Raw genomic sequence first — 24,425 nt, forward strand, 5'->3', positions numbered from 1 at the left:
GACGTTAACAACAGAAACCACAGTCGATGAAGGTCCTGAGCGAAAGTGAGTGAAAAACCGGCCACAGTTCTCAGCATCGTGTGTCTGTGTGTAACCTCTTTCATTGACAAGATACTCTTGTTTCCCCTCAGCCTTGACCAGTGAGTCGGTTGCCTAATCTTTGAACCCTTCAGTTGTCTTGCTTTGTCAAAAGTTACGACACAGTCAACTGGTTTTGCTCAGCCCCCAACAGTACATGGCTGGAGGGAGTGAGAGAGAGGAAGTGGGGGTGGGGGGTGGAGGGTTAGCTGGCTAAACTCTGTGGGGTGTCCGGTGTCACTGCATGTCAGCAGGAAGAGCATTGTAGAGAAATAGAGAGGTGTACTCTTCCACAAAATTTCCAAGCATCAGTTGTCACGGCTTGGGGTATGCATTAGTGAGGGAGAGTGGGAGCTGTGTTATGTACAGTGTATTTCCGACTGAAGAGTGAAAAGTCACTGCCATGCCACATGATCGGCATGCAGTCAATAAAGCCAGACAAGAAAAAAATAAATTACATGATTATGACATGCAGCTCTATCTGCTGCTATTTATTCAAACTGGTTTTCAAGCTTATTCTTGCAAAGCATCTGCACACGCTCCTCTGTGCTGTGTTTGTGTGGCTGCTTTCGTATGTCAGCGCATGGTGAGTGTGTTCACTGCCTTGAGGATTTATTTTATCTCTTCTTTTCAACACTTTTCAAACAAATCCTTTTTACAAAACGTTTAAAGAACTATTAGGAGTTTATTGTTATTGTTTAGTAGCCACAAGAAGTGATTAGCATAGACTCAATCCTGTTGTTTGTGTGTCTCTGTGCGAGTCGAGTGTACTATGGCCCGGGGGAGGGGGTGGTGTGGTCACCCCTCCCGTGACCGGACACCTGCAATGTACGGACAGTTTTGCTAGGGCCCGAGGGTGTCCGTTCATGAGAGGGACTGCTGTACAAACCCTTGCAGGCGTTTGCATGGGATAACTTACTAAGCATCTTTCCACAGGGCCGGATCAGTTAGTTTGTTAGTATGGGGGGGGGGGGGGGGGGGGGACTGTGAAGAAAATCATGAATAACACTGTAACAGGTAAAGTTTGACAGTGATATCCTCCACGCTTTTAGAGGGCTAACCAGAGATATAGCTTGACATAGAAAAGTGTGTGGCACGCACTGTGAGTTCAGCTCACTGACCGAGAATAGTTGATGTTGTAAATCGCAACTAGGGTATTGTTACACTTTACCACTGTCCTTGGACATTGAGGGGTTGTCCAAGTAATCGGCCGGGAGGGAGCCCGGATAGATGCGACAGGAAAGCACTTAACAGGTAAATGGAATAAGCATTCGAATCATCGCTAGTCTTTATCGCATAACGACTAACACTGTATAGCGGCCCTTGTACGTTACACAAAACAGCCTCATTGTGCACTCCATGCAACAAACACCAAAATTGGCAGAGACAGGCAGTTTTATGTATTTTTCAAACTCTGATACAGGGCCATCGTGAAAAATTAGTTTAAAGGTGTTTTTTAATACAATTTCAAAATGGCCGCCACATGTAATTTAGCAAAATTATTAATTTATGTTCAGTTGATGCTACAAGCACCAAATTTGGCAGGGAGGTACAGTTTTATGTACTTGTCAAGGTCTGATACAGGGCCACCAAAATAAAGTTGTTTAAAAGATTATTTTAATGCAATGTTCAAAATGGCTGCCACAAAAAAATGTCTAAAATTGTAGATTTGCGTTCATGTAGTGCAACAACCCTCAAAATTGGCAGAGATGCACAGTTTTCTGAACTTATTAAGTTCTGATACAGAGCCACTTAAAATATGAATATTTGTTGGTTATTTAAAGCATAATTTCAAAATGACAACCACGGGAATACATGCAAACGCACATGCTGGAACGTAACTGAAGGAACACAAGAAGTTTAGAGCAATGTAGCTTGATTTACCTAGTGTTGGGGGTTGTTAGCAGATGCACACACACAGTTGCAGAGGGCAGTACACCGTAGTCCGGCTTTGTAGCATTTGCAGCGTTGGGTTCTGCATGACTTCTTGCAGGCACACTTGAGAAGCTCGCGGCATGCTGTAGATGCTTCAGGGCTGATGGTCCAAAGGGGTTGCCACTCTCCGTCATTGTTTTTCCAACCCCATTCAGAGGGATTAGGCAATGCAGGTGTGGGATTTTCTGCCTGGCCCCAAATGTAGCTGCCTTGATAGACTGCCCTTTTGATATGCTGTAGCAGAGCATCGCTTGTTGGTGGAATGTTTTCAATCTGCCTGGTTTTCTTGATGAAGAGATGTCTTCTGGCGCTGTTGACATCCAGGCAGTTACTAGCTTTGTCGTAGAGGAGCACAACAAACCTCTCCAACACAGCTCTGTCATCAGGTGTCAAGGTACACGGAGGCGTTGACAGCCGAAGGAAAGTTTCAGTCACATCATCGAACACACTCCACACCTCCCCAAGCCTTCTTCTTACTGATGCCATTGAAAAATGACACAGTGTCGCACCCAGTAAAACTGTGGAAAAGAGAAAGGCAGGATGATCTGGTGGGACCATGGTTCCTGGCAATAAGGTGAGCAGGAATGTGCCGGAAGTCTTTGCCAACACCCATCGCCACCCAAATTTCGTGGTCAGGATAGCGTGATGCAGAGGCGACGGCGAGGACAACAACATCTGTGTCGGTGGTGCGAAGCAAGATGTGTTTGCTGTCCTTTGCTGCATCCACTAGGTGTGTCATTATCCTACTGTCGGCTTCCTCATGGGTGCAAGGAGACAGTGCACTAAGCTCAACAGGGACATTGGAAATGGCAATAGAACCCTGGGTGGTGACAATGGTCTTCTCAGTGGGAATTCGCAGGAGACACTGTGCCAGGTACTTAAGGCCATGTGAGGGCCAAATCGCTATTTTCCATATCTGATGATCAGCACTGTTTGTGTCGCTTTTGTTATAATACTGATGGTCTCTGAATTAAAAAATGTTAATGTGTTTGTTTATTGTGTATGTCGTTGCTATAGAAACAGAAAAGTAAACAGCAGCCATATTGGATTTTAGGAACCGTTTTTTCCATATCCAAATGCTCGATTTCTGTCCAATATTTTGCATAAATATAGATTTAGATCATATCTACAGATTTACCATTTATTTTTTCTGTGAGTATTACAGTTATTTAAAAAAAATTTTTTTTATCATAATGTTGAAATTTTGCGTAAAATTTAATATTAAAAAAATCGTAAAGCCAACATTTCTTTTCCGATTCATTATTCAAATGGTAATTCTGTAGATAGTATGTAAAAGTACAAGTATGCAGAATTTCACAGAAATCTAACCAGTAGATTTGAAATCATTTCGTTCCCAAATGTCAAAACATGCAAACTGAGGAAAAGGCAAAAACGCACACAATTTGTTTTGAAACCATTGATAGTTGTAATTAAACTCAAAATACATACATGTATCACCAAATTCCACACTGAGGAATGTCTTTCACACCTTAGAGACACAGTTTAAAAGTTAGGGAAGACATAAAACATAAGTTATTTCAAACATGTGCAGTACACTAGGAAAATTGTTTGTCCCGAGTTACAAACAATGCATACACACACTCCCAATTACAGCATGCACACCAAAAAAAGCTCGCTCACTCGTTCACGTTCACATTCACACACACACACACACACACACACACACACACACACACACACACACACACACACAAGCTAGCTCCAAATTACGAAACGTACCCAAGTCATTAATTGCACATATGCGTACAATAACCACAATATATGAGAATAATGTTAACCACAATAACAATGACAAGTCGCGTGAAGCAATATAAAAACATTTAGTCAATCAGTATGAAACTTAAATATCAACACCACAAACCAGTCATCGCCAAGACTACGAGATACATTTAGATAGTCTCGGCTAACAATACCGAGACGGATCACGCTCGTCTCCGCAAAGCATGAGACCGTATAGTACTTACTAAACCTATTTTCTGTAATTCTGAGCACATTGTTAGAGTGAACATGACATATATCTATATATTTTTGAATTCAGGAAAAAATGAGGAATGCAATGCAGTCAAAGTTTATTTTGTTACTAAAAATTAGATTTTAATGACAAACTTAACAAGCAAACTCATTAATTTATTTTTAAAATTTTGAGCTGAAATGCAATACCATAGTCCGGACTTCGTCGAAGATTGCTTTACCAAAATTGCAATCAATTTGGTTGAAAAATTAGGGTGTTAGAGCGCTGCCTCAACTGCCTAAAAAAATCCGGATATGACGTCATCAAAGACATCTTTCCAAAAAATGGAAAAAAGACATCTGGGGATATCGCACTCAGGAACTCTCATGTTAAGTTTTATCAAGATTGGTCCAGTAGTTTCCTCGGAATCACTTTATACACAAACACACCATGAGTCATGACCCTCGTCTCGATTCCCCGTCTATGTTAAAACATTTACATAGTCAAAACTTAGAACATGCCTGCAGCATATGCAGGGCCACCTTCCAGCTGAACAAGTTCTTCCAGTCTCTTTGACTTGGCTGCCCGCACTTTGTCTCTCCTTTTACTTTGCTTGTCTCTCACAGCCTTCAGACTGTTCCGCACCCTCTTGTGCATCCTGGCTGCTCCAAGCCTCTTCATGTGATGTCCAGTCTGGAATCCGAAGAACTGGGCAGAGTCGGCAGCAGCAGCAGGTCCAAAGTTGAACTCTCTAATAGCAGTCAAGACTGCAAACTCAACACGACTGCGGGAAGCAAAGTGGTCCTTAGCACATCTTGACCAAATGAGGCTGTGGAGACACTCATTGGCATTTTGTGTCTTGCCAGAAACACATCTGCTGAGTAGGTGTTCTTCAGAAAGTCTCTCATAAATGGGCAACAGGTGTGCAGCTAACTTCTCCTCATTGAGGGGTGTGTGGATGAGGTGTTTGTGTGGACCTGGAACTTGGTGCTTCGCCAGCGCTTCCTGAAAGAAACACCACGAGCTCTCTCCAGCAGGACAAAGTTCATGTTGTGGATTTTCGTCAGTGGAAAAACAATGGTACAGTGATGCCATGATTGCTTTTTTCATGCTACACACATCCTTGTTGCTACGAATTGCCCGGTTGTAGTAAATCTGTAGCTTGCGTATGGCATTGCCTGTCAGCTGACCCCTTCCACGTCCACCAAGAGTCACCCCTCGCTTTCGGCAGTCTGTCACCATGTTGCGAAGAGCTGTACCAAGTCGTTTACTCACATGGTTCACACACTCTTCCTTGTCAATGTGAATATCCTCACCATAGGGCTTGATGTCGTTGAGCTCTGTAAAAGTCTTGGAGTCACCGTCCGACAGAAGTGTTGTGTAGCGAAGCTTGTTGGTGTTCACCGATCGACGCCATATGACACGGGCTGCTTCCACCTCCATCATCCCTGATGAGCCTGCAAACAAGAACAAAATAAGAAATGTAATTTGCAAACAGAGTATTTTTTAAGTGTGTGTGTGTGTGTGTGCACGCATGTGTTATTCACAGTCATTGTACAGCTAATACTTCAACTGTAATTAATACAGAAAAGAATTGAAATAAACATGGAATTACCAAATTACTGTATATTAAATTTCTAGCAGCAGGTATTTATTTATTTATTTATTTATTTACTTTTATTTATTTACGAGGATTTATATCGCGCACGTATCTCACCCCACAAGGCGACTCAAGGCGCATGTTACCTATTAATAGTGGTGAGAACATGTTATATTGTGGCACTGAACATGTTAGATTGTAAACGTTAAGCATAATTCATCAATTGATACTATTTGAACATTTTTAAATACACTTGTATTGTGCCACACATACTTACACGTATGTATGTGGCCACACATGTATAGTTGTATGTATGTATTTGCCACCCCCTGACCACTACTAGCTCCCTCTGTTCTAAGCCCGTTGATTCTGAAGACTTGTGAATCTCACTTCATGCTGTAAATACAGCTCTCTCTCTCTCTCTCTCTCTCTCTCTCTCTCTCTCTCTCTCTCTCTCTCTCTCTCTCTCTATCTGTGTGTGTTTTCTTATTATTTTCATCACACACATCCACTCCCCCATGCCCTGAACTATTCTTAAAAATTGGATTTATATATGCATGTGTTACAACTTTCATTATTATTATCATAAATTGATGATCTGTCTTTATGACGCTTTTTTTTAATCCATCATCCATGCCTTTAGTTTTGGTTTTCAGTTTCACTGGAATGCATGGAAAATAATATCCACTCATCGCTATTACATTTACTTGTAATTTGCTATATTTGAGTAAGTTGCTTAAATTTGAAATAAACTCTATTCAAATATTTCTGGGCAAACAAATATAATTTACCTTTATAGTTCACCTCACACTTGTCCAAGTGGTCCACGAGCCAGGCCGCATACTCCTCTGGTTTTTCCTGAAACAGCTTCTGCCCCGTAGACTCGCACACCTGGCAGTAGGTACACATGACATGGGCATCAACACAGAGTCCAGTAAGTAAGTCCACAGCACACCCAACTCCAATGTGCGAAGAGTGTCCACGAGTAAGCCAGGTGCCATCATAGCTCACAATAATGTTCAGGGTGTCATCGACACCAAGAGTAGTGCCACAGTATCTTGCATGAACTTCTCGAACATATGCAACAGTCTCACTGAACACATGCTTCCGGAATCCCTCTAGTTGTGTGAATAGTTGGCTGGCATGAGTATGAAAGGTCTTGTGGTGAAGTCCAGCTAAATCCATGTTTTCACAGAAATTTCTGAATGTGGTGGCTCCCAGTCCACAAGCAAGCGAGGAATACACTGCCTGTCTGTTCATGTCGAACACTTTTGTCTTGGATTTAAATTTTGTCGCCAGATACTGTTCATACACAGGCTCTTCGCACGAAGAACAGTTCACCTGGGCAAATACTGCCAAGCCACTTGTTGGTCTGGAGTCTGTGCAAAGAGACAAGCACTTGTTTTTGCACTGTGGACAGCACAAACTTGCAACCATACTGTCTACTTCGGCAAAGTCTACAACACCCCTCTGGGTTTTTACCAGGGTTTCAGTAGCAGCAGATGACTTAGTGTCAACTCCACCGGAAACAAACCTCTCATACGATTCTTTTTTGAACTCACTTCTTGTCTTCGTGCCGAGAATGTTTTCAGTGGAAGGAATCGACGCGGAAAATGTAGCACTAGCAGACGACCCCAAAACCGGCACACATTCTGTCACGTCAGTCAGCACAGAAGCTGATTGCGCTGATTTCTTCGCCTTCCATTGACTCTTCACTTGATCTGTCCTCTTTTTCGTAGATTTTGGGGCTCCTCTGGTTGTTGATGGCTTGGTGCGAACCATTTTTGCACAGGAGCGTGTACTTTCACTGCTTGTAAACAAGCGCCATTGTTGTACCACGTGACCCCGGTTGAACGAATCAAGATCGCATCGTACGTCATACTCTCCGTATAAGGAAGTTGGCGTAGATTGAACTACATTGACAATGTTCCGTTAGAGCCGAAGTAGTCCGGAAAATAACGAAACAACGGTCACATGCAAACAGGGGAGGCTATGTAGCATGCAACGTCATGCAGTGTTCGCCCTGTCGTCTGCTCAAATTTGCTGATCAAGGTGTTGAAAATCGGCAATAATAAGGCAAGTTCAGGACAAATGAACGCAATCAGGCGAGGGTTGGTTTATTGAATTTATTTTTATTACACAAAAAAACCATGTATATGCAACATCAACGGCAGAAATTGAAAGAAAAATGACCACAGTTTTCCAAACGGTCAAAATGACTAAATGCCCAAATCTGCCCAAAAGCTCAGAAATCACCCCCGCACATCCCCTTAAAGAGCTCCGTTTTGTTGTCATCTACCCTGAGGAATGTGTGCCAGTTGGGTGGTATGGCGCCTGTTGGTGTGACACGCTTTCTCTTTCCCTTGCCCCTCACCTCCCTTGCAGTCTTCTTCAGGCTGTCTGTCCTGTACATATCCCATATCACATCCAGGCGGGAAACTGTTTGCAGCAAGAGGGTGATGTGCGGCAAAAACACATCCTCTGCATATGCACGAAATGTCTTTGCTGCCCCAGGCCGAATCATGTGCACGATTGCAGCGCCATCCAAAATCAGAACATCTGCATCAGAACGCACTGCTTCAGGCGGTGACAATTGCTCCAGGCATTCCATCAGGCGTGATTTCAATCCCGGCCTTATTTGTCCTTCAGAGGAAAGTGATGGAGGGGTACTGTGATTTTCATGCTGGAAGAAGTCGTCGAGTCCTCCTGGGCGGGTCTGGCATGCAATATAGAGCCTGGAAAAGAGACTGTTGTTCTTTTTAAGGATGGAAAGTTTGCAAGTTCCAGTGCCTTTCTTCTTCCGCTTTGTGCCAGCAATAAGGACCATGTTGTTGCGCTTGATAGGGTCAGAGAATTTCTTGGTCTTTGTCTTGAGCCTATCTTCCACAAATGATGTGTACTGCTGCATCCCGGTCGTGAACATGGATTTCATGGCCTCATGCGTCGCAGCACTGATGATCTCAGTGCTCTGAAGAGTGAGGAAATCGCATGTTCGCTCAGCAAAAGGGTTTCCCGCCTCCTTTATGACATCAATGATTTTTGTGACGTTGTCAGCAAAATCCACTTGGAAGGCCAAGCTTTGCTCATGATGGCCAAGTTTCTCCGAGTCTTTCTCAGGAGGGCTAAGGGTCCGTTGAAATTCCTGGATGACGCGTGCAACTTCAGGGCCACTGACCATCCGCCGTCCCAAAGCAGCTGGATTACCTGTCAAGCCAACGGCCCCACCATCACCTTTCACAATCGCATTATTCTGTTCATGTGCATGATCCAGTGCCAGTCTTGAAAATGGCCTTCCAGTCTTTTGCAGGACAAAGTGGCCTTGTTGGAATTCATGGCTAACAGACTCAATGGCACTGATTTTTTTCATGTCATTCACATGCACAGACATCCACCTTGCATAGTTATGCTGGTCTAATGCAAAGAACACTGGCACCATTTTCGCGATGTACTGCTGATACAACATGAAGTCACCACTTCTCACGGAAGACAGAAAAGCAAGCACAAGAACTTCTAATTGCATGATCAAAGCCCAGAAGTGAAACGTTGGACTGTTCTCCGTCATGACGACTTTCCACTCATCCACAGGCATGATCTTCTCCCCAAGAGCTTGGCATGAGAGACGATATTGCTCATAGGCAGCATTCATCAGTTGGTAGAGGGCACATACTGTAAGCTGATGAGCATGCCGAGTCTTGGTGACATGAGCAGCTGACAAGAAGGAGTCTGCAGTACCAACTGTAGTCACACCAGCCTGTACAAGGACGTCTGTCCAGCCACTGTCACGCAGGAGACTTCCAAGGGCCTTCAAAAAAGCCATCTCGGTGTGAAGTCCTCCCAAAACGATGGTCATTCTGCTTTCTCCATACAAATCAGGATGCCTCCACTGAATTTGTTTGGCAAGGGCAAAGAGAGGCCCTCTGCAACTGTGTGTGTGCATCTGCTAACAACCCCCAACACTAGGTAAATCAAGCTACATTGCTCTAAACTTCTTGTGTTCCTTCAGTTACGTTCCAGCATGTGCGTTTGCATGTATTCCCGTGGTTGTCATTTTGAAATTATGCTTTAAATAACCAACAAATATTCATATTTTAAGTGGCTCTGTATCAGAACTTAATAAGTTCAGAAAACTGTGCATCTCTGCCAATTTTGAGGGTTGTTGCTCTACATGAACGCAAATCTACAATTTTAGACATTTTTTTGTAGCAGCCATTTTGAACATTGCATTAAAATAATCTTTTAAACAAATTTTTTTGGTGGCCCTGTATCAGACCTTGACAAGTACATAAAACTGTACCTCCCTGCCAAATTTGGTGCTTGTAGCATCAACTGAACATAAATTAATAATTTTGCTAAATTACATGTGGCGGCCATTTTGAAATTGTATTAAAAAACACCTTTAAACTAATTTTTCACGATGGCCCTGTATCAGAGTTTGATAAATACATAAAACTGCCTGTCTCTGCCAATTTTGGTGTTTGTTACATGAAGTGCACAATTCGAACACATATAACTATAAGGGCCGCTATAAGCTGTAAACATAGCAGACAGATATCTAAGACAAGATGTCCGCTATTTATGTTGTGCAATGCGTGGTATAACCGGTCTGAGAGGAAGATAGCGGCCAGATGACAAGTGTGAAGAATCTGAGAAGCCGCCGAAGTATCATAAACCTAGACCAGCATAACTGAAATTCGACGGGATTTCGCGAAGTTATTGCAAGGTTATGGTTGTCCGTATAATTGGACCATAGAGGTCACAGGACGAAAGGAACTGAGTAGACAGAGGTCGCCAGTGGAAGAAATTAGTATCCTGATACATTTCCTAGTGAACGGCCATAGACGCTGTGTAATTCTGTGTATAAACAGAGTTAAGATATTACATAAGATATAATGAGTGTTTAGTAGGCAGAGCAGACGGTGATTTGAGTCTGCCGGAATATAAACTGTAACTGTTTTTCTGACTACACACGAGCCGTGAGTCGATACCAGTAAAGTAGATATCGTGTGCCTGTGAGTTCACGGACTGTTTGTGTATTTCTCTACATAAGTGAAGGGTAGAGGGTTTTGTTAGTAAAATTGTGCACGGGATTGTAATCTCGCTTTGTTTTTGCATCCAAACCTGTGAGTACCTGATTTTTGAATACCTAACATTTATGTTCATGATTGTGTGTATTTGTGTGTATGTCTGTCATACCTGTATAAATTATAATACAGTGGAAGGAACTTACATTTGGAGTTGTGTTTGTTCTTGTATGATAGCGTACTAGCGCATTTGCATTCATTCACAGGGACTAAATAAAGGGAGCGAAGAGACCTAGACGAATGAGCGAGGTGACTGAGATTCCCAGGGGGGTCCGGGGACATGACCCCCCGGACATTTTTTTTAGCACAAAGAAACCAACAGGACTATCTTAGCTTAGAAATTGCACAATCTGTCTTTTTTTCTCCCCCTTTTTTTGGGGAAGCAATTCCAACTTTTTTATGTTACGATTATTCTGGCATGAAAATAACATTTCAATTTGAAATTCCTAATTTGGAGCTTTTTTTTTCATGCTGATAACTAGCTTGTTTTTTTGCGAAGAAGTTTCATTTTGTGTTTGGTAGTCCTCTCTTAGGTTAAAGTCCTTCTCTCTTGGGTTAACCGTCAGGCCTAATTAGAGTGAAATAGCTCTGATAAACATTCAGCAAATATTAAATACAGAAAAAAATCACAAATGGTCTATATTAGGAGCCTGGGCGCCTAATAGTAATATGGACCAGTGAAGCGGCCTTCACAAATCACTGTAAAAAGCCCCCTATACTTCAAAATAACATGATACAACTTAGTGTGCAAGTCAGACTAATTAACATATAATGATATATGCTTTAGATTTATCTGTTTCGGGTTGATGTGAGAAAATTTATTTGAAGCACACCATGAAACTAAAGAAGCTTATCAAAAACAGAGTAAAAATAAGTGAAATTATCAAACTTCTTAATGAATTAATGAAAATAGCCTTTAGCTTTTATTTTCTTCGATTTGTTGAAGTTGGTCCATATTAGGGGACTCAAAAATACTTTTGAGATTTTGCTATTATTTTTTGTTTGCAGTAGAAACTCGGGGTCAACACTGCTAATATATGTAACAAATATGGTCTGAGCTGTCATATATAGCAATGTTTGTGTGATAAAAGCTTTGGCTGTGGGCAGAAACGAGTCCGTTTTAGGCGGCAAATTTAGGGTGAACCCTGCCAAAAGTGAGAAAAAAAAGAGAAAAAGCCTAACGGTTTTGAGGTTTGTGTTTCTGTAACTGTTTTGACACATGTGCAAGTTATCCAGAGAGGGTGAATACAGCCAATGAAATTGTTTTGAGCACTCTAGCGCCGTTAGTTTGTCAGAACAGGAGGTGGTCCATATTAGGAGCCGGTCCATATTAGGAGCCCTTCCCCTATACAAATTAAGCAAACACACAAAACGTCATAAAAAATACAGTTTTGGCGACTGAGGCTAACCACAGACTATTGGCATTGCGTTTCATTTTAGAACTGGAAGCTGCAAAATTAGTAATAATTATAGGCAAGGCTAGACAAGGCAAATATTTTATTTCAAGAAACCCTATGGGGGTACATGAAAAAAAAAATACAAGAACAAGAAAGAAATACAGGCTGTTCCACCAATACAAAGGAACTGAAGGTATTCTCATGATTTGTATAACTGTGTTTTAATTTTAAATGTGTCAAGCGCAATTAAGAGCATAATTGTAAAGTTATGATGTTGCGCTATATTAATAAATGCTCATTTATTATTATTATTATTATTATTATTTCTGTCACTCATTGACACTCCAGTTAACTTATGGAAAATAGCGGGGGTGGGGGCATAATATATCTGGTACGTGCTGTCTTTTCAAATGATTTCTTGGAATTGAAATCCATGTCACATCCTCTGGTTTACATATTATGGCGAGTAATCTACAGTATTTCAAAATATGTGTGCGTGGCGCAATTATTAGGAAAACTACTAGACACATCTTCATGACACTTTACATTCACATTCTTCCACTAGAACTAGAAGTTCCAGATGATATCCCCAGACATATTTTTCATTTGTTTTCGATAAATGTCTTTTATTACGTCTTTTATCATTTAAATCGGATTTTCACCTAAAGAAAAAAAATGTTTGCATTGTATTCGGCCATGGGTGCAACTGCTAGAAAATGAAAAAAATGAAAAGGCCAGGGTACAGCGGCTGCTAAGGCTCCGGCAGGGTGCAGGGGTAGTGCCCTTGGTGGGGGGTCTAGGGGGGCAGTGCCCCCCAGCCAAAAAGAATTTTCGAATTTCAGGGAGGGTTTAAGTGGCCTCTCCTGACTCTAACTCTAAGAACAAACAAGGTTTGGGATATATGCATAATATAAACAATCTTGTAAACTTGAAGGTATTTGTAACCACCCAGCTGAAAATGAATTTTAGCATTTCAAGAGGGCCTATTTAAGCCTCTTCTGGCTTTAAAACTCAAAACAGCAAAACAAAATATATTTTTTTAATTCATTGAGTGGTTCATTTGAAATTGTGTGCACGTGTTGTTCTCAGAAATGCAAACAAATTGGGATAAGAAAAAAATCGGTTTTAGTTTTTATGTGTTTTGTGTTCAACTTGCCTGCAAACTGCAACATATGAGCTCCTGGAAGTTGGAAGCAATGGAACTCAGGAAGAGCAAACGAGAAACCAGGATGCAAGAGAAATTTAAGTTTTTAATATACACACTCTCGGCAAAGCCATTAGGGGCATGTGAGATAGGGAAACCCCACCTTGGGATTTTTTAAAATTAAAATAAACAGTTTATTCTTTTAGTAGTTATAGTCATCACTAGTATCACTACTCGCGAGGCTCGTTTTCATCCATAGACCTCCACTACACGTTTTCCTGAAATAACTAAGAATAATTTTTAGCTTGATATAAGTTTATAACTGACCTAGTTCTAGCCCACCAAAAATGTGCAGTAATGCCACTCAGGGGCGGAGCAGTTAAGCCAGTGGGGGGGGGGGGGGGGGGGGAGGAGGCGGGTTACAACCTCGGGTCCAGGGGTAGACCCCTTGTGGGGTACATGGGCAAGGCCCCGTTTGGGGGTCTGGGGAGCTTCGCCCCCCAGGAGCTGAAGAGTTTTAGCTATTTTATAAACAATTTATGGCTTATCCTTCATTTTAAACATGATCAGCCACTCATTATTTCTTTTAAAGTCAGTATCGAATCTTCTTTTTTTTGACAGCCGGGGGGGGGGGGTCCGGAACACTGAGGAATGTCTTTCACACCTTAGAGACACAGTTTAAAAGTTAGGGAAGACATAAAACATAAGTTATTTCAAACATGTGCAGTACACTAGGAAAATTGTTTGTCCCGAGTTACAAACAATGCATACACACACTCCCAATTACAGCATGCACACCAAAAAAAGCTCGCTCACTCGTTCACGTTCACATTCACACACACACACACACACACACACACACACACACACACACACACACACACACACAAGCTAGCTCCAAATTACGAAACGTACCCAAGTCATTAATTGCACATATGCGTACAATAACCACAATATATGAGAATAATGTTAACCACAATAACAATGACAAGTCGCGTGAAGCAATATAAAAACATTTAGTCAATCAGTATGAAACTTAAATATCAACACCACAAACCAGTCATCGCCAAGACTACGAGATACATTTAGATAGTCTCGGCTAACAATACCGAGACGGATCACGCTCGTCTCCGCAAAGCATGAGACCGTATAGTACTTACTAAACCTATTTTCTGTAATTCTGAGCACATTGTTAGAGTGAACATGACATATATCTATATATTTTTGAATTCAGGAAAAAATGAGGAATGCAATGCAGTCAAAGTTTATTTTGTTACTAAAAATTAGATTTTAATGACAAACTTAACAAGCAAACTCATTAATTTATTTTTAAAATTTTGAGCTGAAATGCAATACCATAGTCCGGACTTCGTCGAAGATTGCTTTACCAAAATTGCAATCAATTTGGTTGAAAAATTAGGGTGTTAGAGCGCTGCCTCAACTGCCTAAAAAAATCCGGATATGACGTCATCAAAGACATCTTTCCAAAAAATGGAAAAAAGACATCTGGGGATATCGCACTCAGGAACTCTCATGTTAAGTTTTATCAAGATTGGTCCAGTAGTTTCCTCGGAATCACTTTATACACAAACACACCATGAGTCATGACCCTCGTCTCGATTCCCCGTCTATGTTAAAACATTTACATAGTCAAAACTTAGAACATGCCTGCAGCATATGCAGGGCCACCTTCCAGCTGAACAAGTTCTTCCAGTCTCTTTGACTTGGCTGCCCGCACTTTGTCTCTCCTTTTACTTTGCTTGTCTCTCACAGCCTTCAGACTGTTCCGCACCCTCTTGTGCATCCTGGCTGCTCCAAGCCTCTTCATGTGATGTCCAGTCTGGAATCCGAAGAACTGGGCAGAGTCGGCAGCAGCAGCAGGTCCAAAGTTGAACTCTCTAATAGCAGTCAAGACTGCAAACTCAACACGACTGCGGGAAGCAAAGTGGTCCTTAGCACATCTTGACCAAATGAGGCTGTGGAGACACTCATTGGCATTTTGTGTCTTGCCAGAAACACATCTGCTGAGTAGGTGTTCTTCAGAAAGTCTCTCATAAATGGGCAACAGGTGTGCAGCTAACTTCTCCTCATTGAGGGGTGTGTGGATGAGGTGTTTGTGTGGACCTGGAACTTGGTGCTTCGCCAGCGCTTCCTGAAAGAAACACCACGAGCTCTCTCCAGCAGGACAAAGTTCATGTTGTGGATTTTCGTCAGTGGAAAAACAATGGTACAGTGATGCCATGATTGCTTTTTTCATGCTACACACATCCTTGTTGCTACGAATTGCCCGGTTGTAGTAAATCTGTAGCTTGCGTATGGCATTGCCTGTCAGCTGACCCCTTCCACGTCCACCAAGAGTCACCCCTCGCTTTCGGCAGTCTGTCACCATGTTGCGAAGAGCTGTACCAAGTCGTTTACTCACATGGTTCACACACTCTTCCTTGTCAATGTGAATATCCTCACCATAGGGCTTGATGTCGTTGAGCTCTGTAAAAGTCTTGGAGTCACCGTCCGACAGAAGTGTTGTGTAGCGAAGCTTGTTGGTGTTCACCGATCGACGCCATATGACACGGGCTGCTTCCACCTCCATCATCCCTGATGAGCCTGCAAACAAGAACAAAATAAGAAATGTAATTTGCAAACAGAGTATTTTTTAAGTGTGTGTGTGTGTGTGTGCACGCATGTGTTATTCACAGTCATTGTACAGCTAATACTTCAACTGTAATTAATACAGAAAAGAATTGAAATAAACATGGAATTACCAAATTACTGTATATTAAATTTCTAGCAGCAGGTATTTATTTATTTATTTATTTATTTACTTTTATTTATTTACGAGGATTTATATCGCGCACGTATCTCACCCCACAAGGCGACTCAAGGCGCATGTTACCTATTAATAGTGGTGAGAACATGTTATATTGTGGCACTGAACATGTTAGATTGTAAACGTTAAGCATAATTCATCAATTGATACTATTTGAACATTTTTAAATACACTTGTATTGTGCCACACATACTTACACGTATGTATGTGGCCACACATGTATAGTTGTATGTATGTATTTGCCACCCCCTGACCACTACTAGCTCCCTCTGTTCTAAGCCCGTTGATTCTGAAGACTTGTGAATCTCACTTCATGCTGTAAATACAGCTCTCTCTCTCTCTCTCTCTCTCTCTCTCTCTCTCTCTCTCTCTCTCTCTCTCTCTCTCTCTCTCTCTATCTGTGTGTGTTTTCTTATTATTTTCATCACACACATCCACTCCCCCATGCCCTGAACTATTCTTAAAAATTGGATTTATATATGCATGTGTTACAACTTTCATTATTATTATCATAAATTGATGATCTGTCTTTATGACGCTTTTTTTTAATCCATCATCCATGCCTTTAGTTTTGGTTTTCAGTTTCACTGGAATGCATGGAAAATAATATCCACTCATCGCTATTACATTTACTTGTAATTTGCTATATTTGAGTAAGTTGCTTAAATTTGAAATAAACTCTATTCAAATATTTCTGGGCAAACAAATATAATTTACCTTTATAGTTCACCTCACACTTGTCCAAGTGGTCCACGAGCCAGGCCGCATACTCCTCTGGTTTTTCCTGAAACAGCTTCTGCCCCGTAGACTCGCACACCTGGCAGTAGGTACACATGACATGGGCATCAACACAGAGTCCAGTAAGTAAGTCCACAGCACACCCAACTCCAATGTGCGAAGAGTGTCCACGAGTAAGCCAGGTGCCATCATAGCTCACAATAATGTTCAGGGTGTCATCGACACCAAGAGTAGTGCCACAGTATCTTGCATGAACTTCTCGAACATATGCAACAGTCTCACTGAACACATGCTTCCGGAATCCCTCTAGTTGTGTGAATAGTTGGCTGGCATGAGTATGAAAGGTCTTGTGGTGAAGTCCAGCTAAATCCATGTTTTCACAGAAATTTCTGAATGTGGTGGCTCCCAGTCCACAAGCAAGCGAGGAATACACTGCCTGTCTGTTCATGTCGAACACTTTTGTCTTGGATTTAAATTTTGTCGCCAGATACTGTTCATACACAGGCTCTTCGCACGAAGAACAGTTCACCTGGGCAAATACTGCCAAGCCACTTGTTGGTCTGGAGTCTGTGCAAAGAGACAAGCACTTGTTTTTGCACTGTGGACAGCACAAACTTGCAACCATACTGTCTACTTCGGCAAAGTCTACAACACCCCTCTGGGTTTTTACCAGGGTTTCAGTAGCAGCAGATGACTTAGTGTCAACTCCACCGGAAACAAACCTCTCATACGATTCTTTTTTGAACTCACTTCTTGTCTTCGTGCCGAGAATGTTTTCAGTGGAAGGAATCGACGCGGAAAATGTAGCACTAGCAGACGACCCCAAAACCGGCACACATTCTGTCACGTCAGTCAGCACAGAAGCTGATTGCGCTGATTTCTTCGCCTTCCATTGACTCTTCACTTGATCTGTCCTCTTTTTCGTAGATTTTGGGGCTCCTCTGGTTGTTGATGGCTTGGTGCGAACCATTTTTGCACAGGAGCGTGTACTTTCACTGCTTGTAAACAAGCGCCATTGTTGTACCACGTGACCCCGGTTGAACGAATCAAGATCGCATCGTACGTCATACTCTCCGTATAAGGAAGTTGGCGTAGATTGAACTACATTGACAATGTTCCGTTAGAGCCGAAGTAGTCCGGAAAATAACGAAACAACGGTCACATGCAAACAGGGGAGGCTATGTAGCATGCAACGTCATGCAGTGTTCGCCCTGTCGTCTGCTCAAATTTGCTGATCAAGGTGTTGAAAATCGGCAATAATAAGGCAAGTTCAGGACAAATGAACGCAATCAGGCGAGGGTTGGTTTATTGAATTTATTTTTATTACACAAAAAAACCATGTATATGCAACATCAACGGCAGAAATTGAAAGAAAAATGACCACAGTTTTCCAAACGGTCAAAATGACTAAATGCCCAAATCTGCCCAAAAGCTCAGAAATCACCCCCGCACATCCCCTTAAAGAGCTCCGTTTTGTTGTCATCTACCCTGAGGAATGTGTGCCAGTTGGGTGGTATGGCGCCTGTTGGTGTGACACGCTTTCTCTTTCCCTTGCCCCTCACCTCCCTTGCAGTCTTCTTCAGGCTGTCTGTCCTGTACATATCCCATATCACATCCAGGCGGGAAACTGTTTGCAGCAAGAGGGTGATGTGCGGCAAAAACACATCCTCTGCATATGCACGAAATGTCTTTGCTGCCCCAGGCCGAATCATGTGCACGATTGCAGCGCCATCCAAAATCAGAACATCTGCATCAGAACGCACTGCTTCAGGCGGTGACAATTGCTCCAGGCATTCCATCAGGCGTGATTTCAATCCCGGCCTTATTTGTCCTTCAGAGGAAAGTGATGGAGGGGTACTGTGATTTTCATGCTGGAAGAAGTCGTCGAGTCCTCCTGGGCGGGTCTGGCATGCAATATAGAGCCTGGAAAAGAGACTGTTGTTCTTTTTAAGGATGGAAAGTTTGCAAGTTCCAGTGCCTTTCTTCTTCCGCTTTGTGCCAGCAATAAGGACCATGTTGTTGCGCTTGATAGGGTCAGAGAATTTCTTGGTCTTTGTCTTGAGCCTATCTTCCACAAATGATGTGTACTGCTGCATCCCGGTCGTGAACATGGATTTCATGGCCTCATGCGTCGCAGCACTGATGATCTCAGTGCTCTGAAGAGTGAGGAAATCGCATGTTCGCTCAGCAAAAGGGTTTCCCGCCTCCTTTATGACATCAATGATTTTTGTGACGTTGTCAGCAAAATCCACTTGGAAGGCCAAGCTTTGCTCATGATGGCCAAGTTTCTCCGAGTCTTTCTCAGGAGGGCTAAGGGTCCGTTGAAATTCCTGGATGACGCGTGCAACTTCAGGGCCACTGACCATCCGCCGTCCCAAAGCAGCTGGATTACCTGTCAAGCCAACGGCCCCACCATCACCTTTCACAATCGCATTATTCTGTTCATGTGCATGATCCAGTGCCAGTCTTGAAAATGGCCTTCCAGTCTTTTGCAGGACAAAGTGGCCTTGTTGGAATTCATGGCTAACAGACTCAATGGCACTGATTTTTTTCATGTCATTCACATGCACAGACATCCACCTTGCATAGTTATGCTGGTCTAATGCAAAGAACACTGGCACCATTTTCGCGATGTACTGCTGATACAACATGAAGTCACCACTTCTCACGGAAGACAGAAAAGCAAGCACAAGAACTTCTAATTGCATGATCAAAGCCCAGAAGTGAAACGTTGGACTGTTCTCCGTCATGACGACTTTCCACTCATCCACAGGCATGATCTTCTCCCCAAGAGCTTGGCATGAGAGACGATATTGCTCATAGGCAGCATTCATCAGTTGGTAGAGGGCACATACTGTAAGCTGATGAGCATGCCGAGTCTTGGTGACATGAGCAGCTGACAAGAAGGAGTCTGCAGTACCAACTGTAGTCACACCAGCCTGTACAAGGACGTCTGTCCAGCCACTGTCACGCAGGAGACTTCCAAGGGCCTTCAAAAAAGCCATCTCGGTGTGAAGTCCTCCCAAAACGATGGTCATTCTGCTTTCTCCATACAAATCAGGATGCCTCCACTGAATTTGTTTGGCAAGGGCAAAGAGAGGCCCTCTGCAACTGTGTGTGTGCATCTGCTAACAACCCCCAACACTAGGTAAATCAAGCTACATTGCTCTAAACTTCTTGTGTTCCTTCAGTTACGTTCCAGCATGTGCGTTTGCATGTATTCCCGTGGTTGTCATTTTGAAATTATGCTTTAAATAACCAACAAATATTCATATTTTAAGTGGCTCTGTATCAGAACTTAATAAGTTCAGAAAACTGTGCATCTCTGCCAATTTTGAGGGTTGTTGCACTACATGAACGCAAATCTACAATTTTAGACATTTTTTTGTGGCAGCCATTTTGAACATTGCATTAAAATAATCTTTTAAACAAATTTTTTTTGGTGGCCCTGTATCAGACCTTGACAAGTACATAAAACTGTACCTCCCTGCCAAATTTGGTGCTTGTAGCATCAACTGAACATAAATTAATAATTTTGCTAAATTACATGTGGCGGCCATTTTGAAATTGTATTAAAAAACACCTTTAAACTAATTTTTCACGATGGCCCTGTATCAGAGTTTGAAAAATACATAAAACTGCCTGTCTCTGCCAATTTTGGTGTTTGTTACATGAAGTGCACAATTCGAACACATATAACTATAAGGGCCGCTATAAGCTGTAAACATAGCAGACAGATATCTAAGACAAGATGTCCGCTATTTATGTTGTGCAATGCGTCGTATAACCGGTCTGAGAGGAAGATAGTGGCCAGATGACAAGTGTGAAGAATCTGAGAATCCGCCGAAGTATCATAAACCTAGACCAGCATAACTGAAATTCGACGGGATTTCGCGAAGTTATTGCAAGGTTATGGTTGTCCGTATAATTGGACCATAGAGGTCACAGGACGAAAGGAACTGAGTAGACAGAGGTCGCCAGTGGAAGAAATTAGTATCCTGATACATTTCCTAGTGAACGGCCATAGACGCTGTGTAATTCTGTGTATAAACAGAGTTAAGATATGTCTATAAGATCTTAATTACATAAGATATAATGAGTGTTTAGTAGGCAGAGCAGACGGTGATTTGAGTCTGCCGGAATATAAACTGTAACTGTTTTTCTGACTACACACGAGCCGTGAGTCGATACCAGTAAAGTAGATATCGTGTGCCTGTGAGTTCACGGACTGTTTGTGTATTTCTCTACATAAGTGAAGGGTAGAGGGTTTTGTTAGTAAAATTGTGCACGGGATTGTAATCTCGCTTTGTTTTTGCATCCAAACCTGTGAGTACCTGATTTTTGAATACCTAACATTTATGTTCATGATTGTGTGTATTTGTGTGTATGTCTGTCATACCTGTATAAATTATAATACAGTGGAAGGAACTTACATTTGGAGTTGTGTTTGTTCTTGTATGATAGCGTACTAGCGCATTTGCATTCATTCACAGGGACTAAATAAAGGGAGCGAAGAGACCTAGACGAATGAGCGAGGCGACTGAGATTCCCAGGGGGGTCCGGGGACATGACCCCCCGGACATTTTTTTTAGCACAAAGAAGCCAACAGGACTATCTTAGCTTAGAAATTGCACAATCTGTCTTTTTTTCTCCCCCTTTTTTTGGGGAAGCAATTCCAACTTTTTTATGTTACGATTATTCTGGCATGAAAATAACATTTCAATTTGAAATTCCTAATTTGGAGCATTTTTTTTCATGCTGATAACTAGCTTGTTTTTTTGCGAAGAAGTTTCATTTTGTGTTTGGTAGTCCTCTCTTAGGTTAAAGTCCTTCTCTCTTGGGTTAACCGTCAGGCCTAATTAGAGTGAAATAGCTCTGATAAACATTCAGCAAATATTAAATACAGAAAAAAATCACAAATGGTCTATATTAGGAGCCTGGGCGCCTAATAGTAATATGGACCAGTGAAGCGGCCTTCACAAATCACTGTAAAAAGCCCCCTATACTTCAAAATAACATGATACAACTTAGTGTGCAAGTCAGACTAATTAACATATATATATGCTTTAGATTTATCTGTTTCGGGTTGATGTGAGAAAATTTATTTGAAGCACACCATGAAACTAAAGAAGCTTATCAAAAACAGAGTAAAAATAAGTGAAATTATCAAGCTTCTTAATGAATTAATGAAAATAGCCTTTAGCTTTTATTTTCTTCGATTTGTTGAAGTTGGTCCATATTAGGGGACTCAAAAATACTTTGAGATTTTGCTATTATTTTTTGTTTGCAGTAGAAACTCGGGGTCAACACTGCTAATATATGTAACAAATACGGTCTGAGCTGTCATATATATAGCAATGTTTGTGTGATAAAAGCTTTGGCTGTGGGCAGAAACGAGTCCGTTTTAGGCGGCAAATTTAGGGTGAACCCTGCCAAAAGTGAGAAAAAAAAGAGAAAAAGCCTAACGGTTTTGAGGTTTGTGTTTCTGTAACTGTTTTGACACATGTGCAAGTTATCCAGAGAGGGTGAATACAGCCAATGAAATTGTTTTGAGCACTCTAGCGCCGTTAGTTTGTCAGAACAGGAGGTGGTCCATATTAGGAGCCGGTCCATATTAGGAGCCCTTCCCCTATACAAATTAAGCAAACACACAAAACGTCATAAAAAATACAGTTTTGGCGACTGAGGCTAACCACAGACTATTGGCATTGCGTTTCATTTTAGAACTGGAAGCTTCAAAATTAGTAATAATTATAGGCAAGGCTAGACAAGGCAAATATTTTATTTCAAGAAACCCTATGGGGGTACATGAAAAAAAAAAATACAATCTTGAACAAGAAAGAAATACAGGCTGTTCCACCAATACATATAAAGGAACTGAAGGTATTCTCATGATTTGTATAACTGTGTTTTAATTTTAAATGTGTCGAGCGCAAAGAGAATAATTGTAAAGTTATGATGTTGCGCTATATTAATAAATGCTCATTTATTATTATTATTATTTCTGTCACTCATTGACACTCCAGTTAACTTATGGAAAATAGCGGGGGTGGGGGCATAATATATCTGGTACGTGCTGTCTTTTCAAATGATTTCTTGGTATTGAAATCCATGTCGCATCCTCTGGTTTACATATTATGGCGAGTAATCTACAGTATTTCAAAATATGTGTGCGTGGCGCAATTATTAGGAAAACTACTAGACACATCTTCATGACACTTTACATTCACATTCTTCCACTAGAACTAGAAGTTCCAGATGATATCCCCAGACATATTTTTCATTTGTTTTCGATAAATGTCTTTTATTACGTCTTTTATCATTTAAATCGGATTTTCACCTAAAGAAAAAAAATGTTTGCATTGTATTCGGCCATGGGTGCAACTGCTAGAAAATGAAAAAAAATGAAAAGGCCAGGGTACAGCGGCTGCTAAGGCTCCGGCAGGGTGCAGGGGTAGTGCCCTTGGTGGGGGGTCTAGGGGGGCAGTGCCCCCCAGCCAAAAAGAATTTTCGAATTTCAGGGAGGGTTTAAGTGGCCTCTCCTGACTCTAACTCTAAGAACAAACAAGGTTTGGGATATATGCATAATATAAACAATCTTGTAAACTTGAAGGTATTTGTAACCACCCAGCTGAAAATGAATTTTAGCATTTCAAGAGGGCCTATTTAAGCCTCTTCTGGCTTTAAAACTCAAAACAGCAAAACAAAATATATTTTTTTAATTCATTCAGTGGTTCATTTGAAATTGTGTGCACGTGTTGTTCTCAGAAATGCAAACAAATTGGGATAAGAAAAAAATCGGTTTTAGTTTTTATGTGTTTTGTGTTCAACTTGCCTGCAAACTGCAACATATGAGCTCCTGGAAGTTGGAAGCAATGGAACTCAGGAAGAGCAAACGAGAAACCAGGATGCAAGAGAAATTTAAGTTTTTAATATACACACTCTCGGCAAAGTCATTAGGGGCATGTGAGATGGGGAAACCCCACCTTGGGATTTTTTAAAATTAAAATAAACAGTTTATTCTTTTAGTAGTTATAGTCATCACTAGTATCACTACTCGCGAGGCTCGTTTTCATCCATAGACCTCCACTACACGTTTTCCTGAAATAACTAAGAATAATTTTTAGCTATCAATATAAGTTTATAACTGACCTAGTTCTAGCCCACCAAAAATGTGCAGTAATGCCACTCAGGGGCGGAGCAGTTAAGCCAGTGGGGGGGGGGGGGGGGGGGGGGGGGGGGGGGGGGGGAGGAGGCGGGTTACAACCTCGGGTCCAGGGGTAGACCCCTTGTGGGGTACATGGGCAAGGCCCCGTTTGGGGGTCTGGGGAGCTTCGCCCCCCAGGAGCTGAAGAGTTTTAGCTATTTTATAAACAATTTATGGCTTATCCTTCATTTTAAACATGATCAGCCACTCATTATTTCTTTTAAAGTCAGTATCGAATCTTCTTTTTGTTGACAGCCGGGGGGGGGGGGTCCGGAACCCCTCCCCCCCCCCCCCCCACCCCCCCCCCCCCCCCCCCCAATCCGCCCCTGCCACTGGATTGTGTACTATGAATTTACAACGCTAAAGTTACACATATTGATACATGTACACAAAAAGCAAATTATGCCTAGCAGTTCGACACGAGACGAGACGTAGTTGACCTACCA

The 24,425-nt window shown here is 41.9% G+C and overlaps 3 protein-coding genes across 5 annotated transcripts in view; all 3 read right to left on the bottom strand.

Annotated features, from left to right (window-relative positions):
• LOC138982527 (vitamin D3 receptor B-like) overlaps positions 1–24,425 on the bottom strand; it is a 38,265-nt gene that overhangs the window by 13,548 nt on the left and 292 nt on the right. The window lies entirely within an intron of this gene.
• On the bottom strand, positions 3,057–7,784 carry LOC138982525 (uncharacterized). The gene is made up of 2 exons (XM_070355829.1): positions 6,377–7,784; positions 3,057–5,442 (listed from the first exon to the last, which is right to left on the bottom strand). The coding sequence occupies exons 1-2, from the start codon at positions 7,365–7,367 to the stop codon at positions 4,496–4,498; spliced, it is 1,938 nt and encodes a 645-aa protein (XP_070211930.1). The 5' UTR covers positions 7,368–7,784; the 3' UTR covers positions 3,057–4,495.
• LOC138982526 (uncharacterized) lies at positions 13,855–18,153 on the bottom strand. The gene is made up of 2 exons (XM_070355830.1): positions 16,752–18,153; positions 13,855–15,811 (listed from the first exon to the last, which is right to left on the bottom strand). Exons 1-2 carry the CDS (start codon positions 17,740–17,742, stop codon positions 14,865–14,867), a joined length of 1,938 nt encoding a protein of 645 aa, XP_070211931.1. The 5' UTR covers positions 17,743–18,153; the 3' UTR covers positions 13,855–14,864.

The sequence above is a fragment of the Littorina saxatilis genome, linkage group LG12 (assembly GCF_037325665.1).
Source record: "Littorina saxatilis isolate snail1 linkage group LG12, US_GU_Lsax_2.0, whole genome shotgun sequence".
NCBI lineage: Eukaryota > Metazoa > Mollusca > Gastropoda > Littorinimorpha > Littorinidae > Littorina > Littorina saxatilis.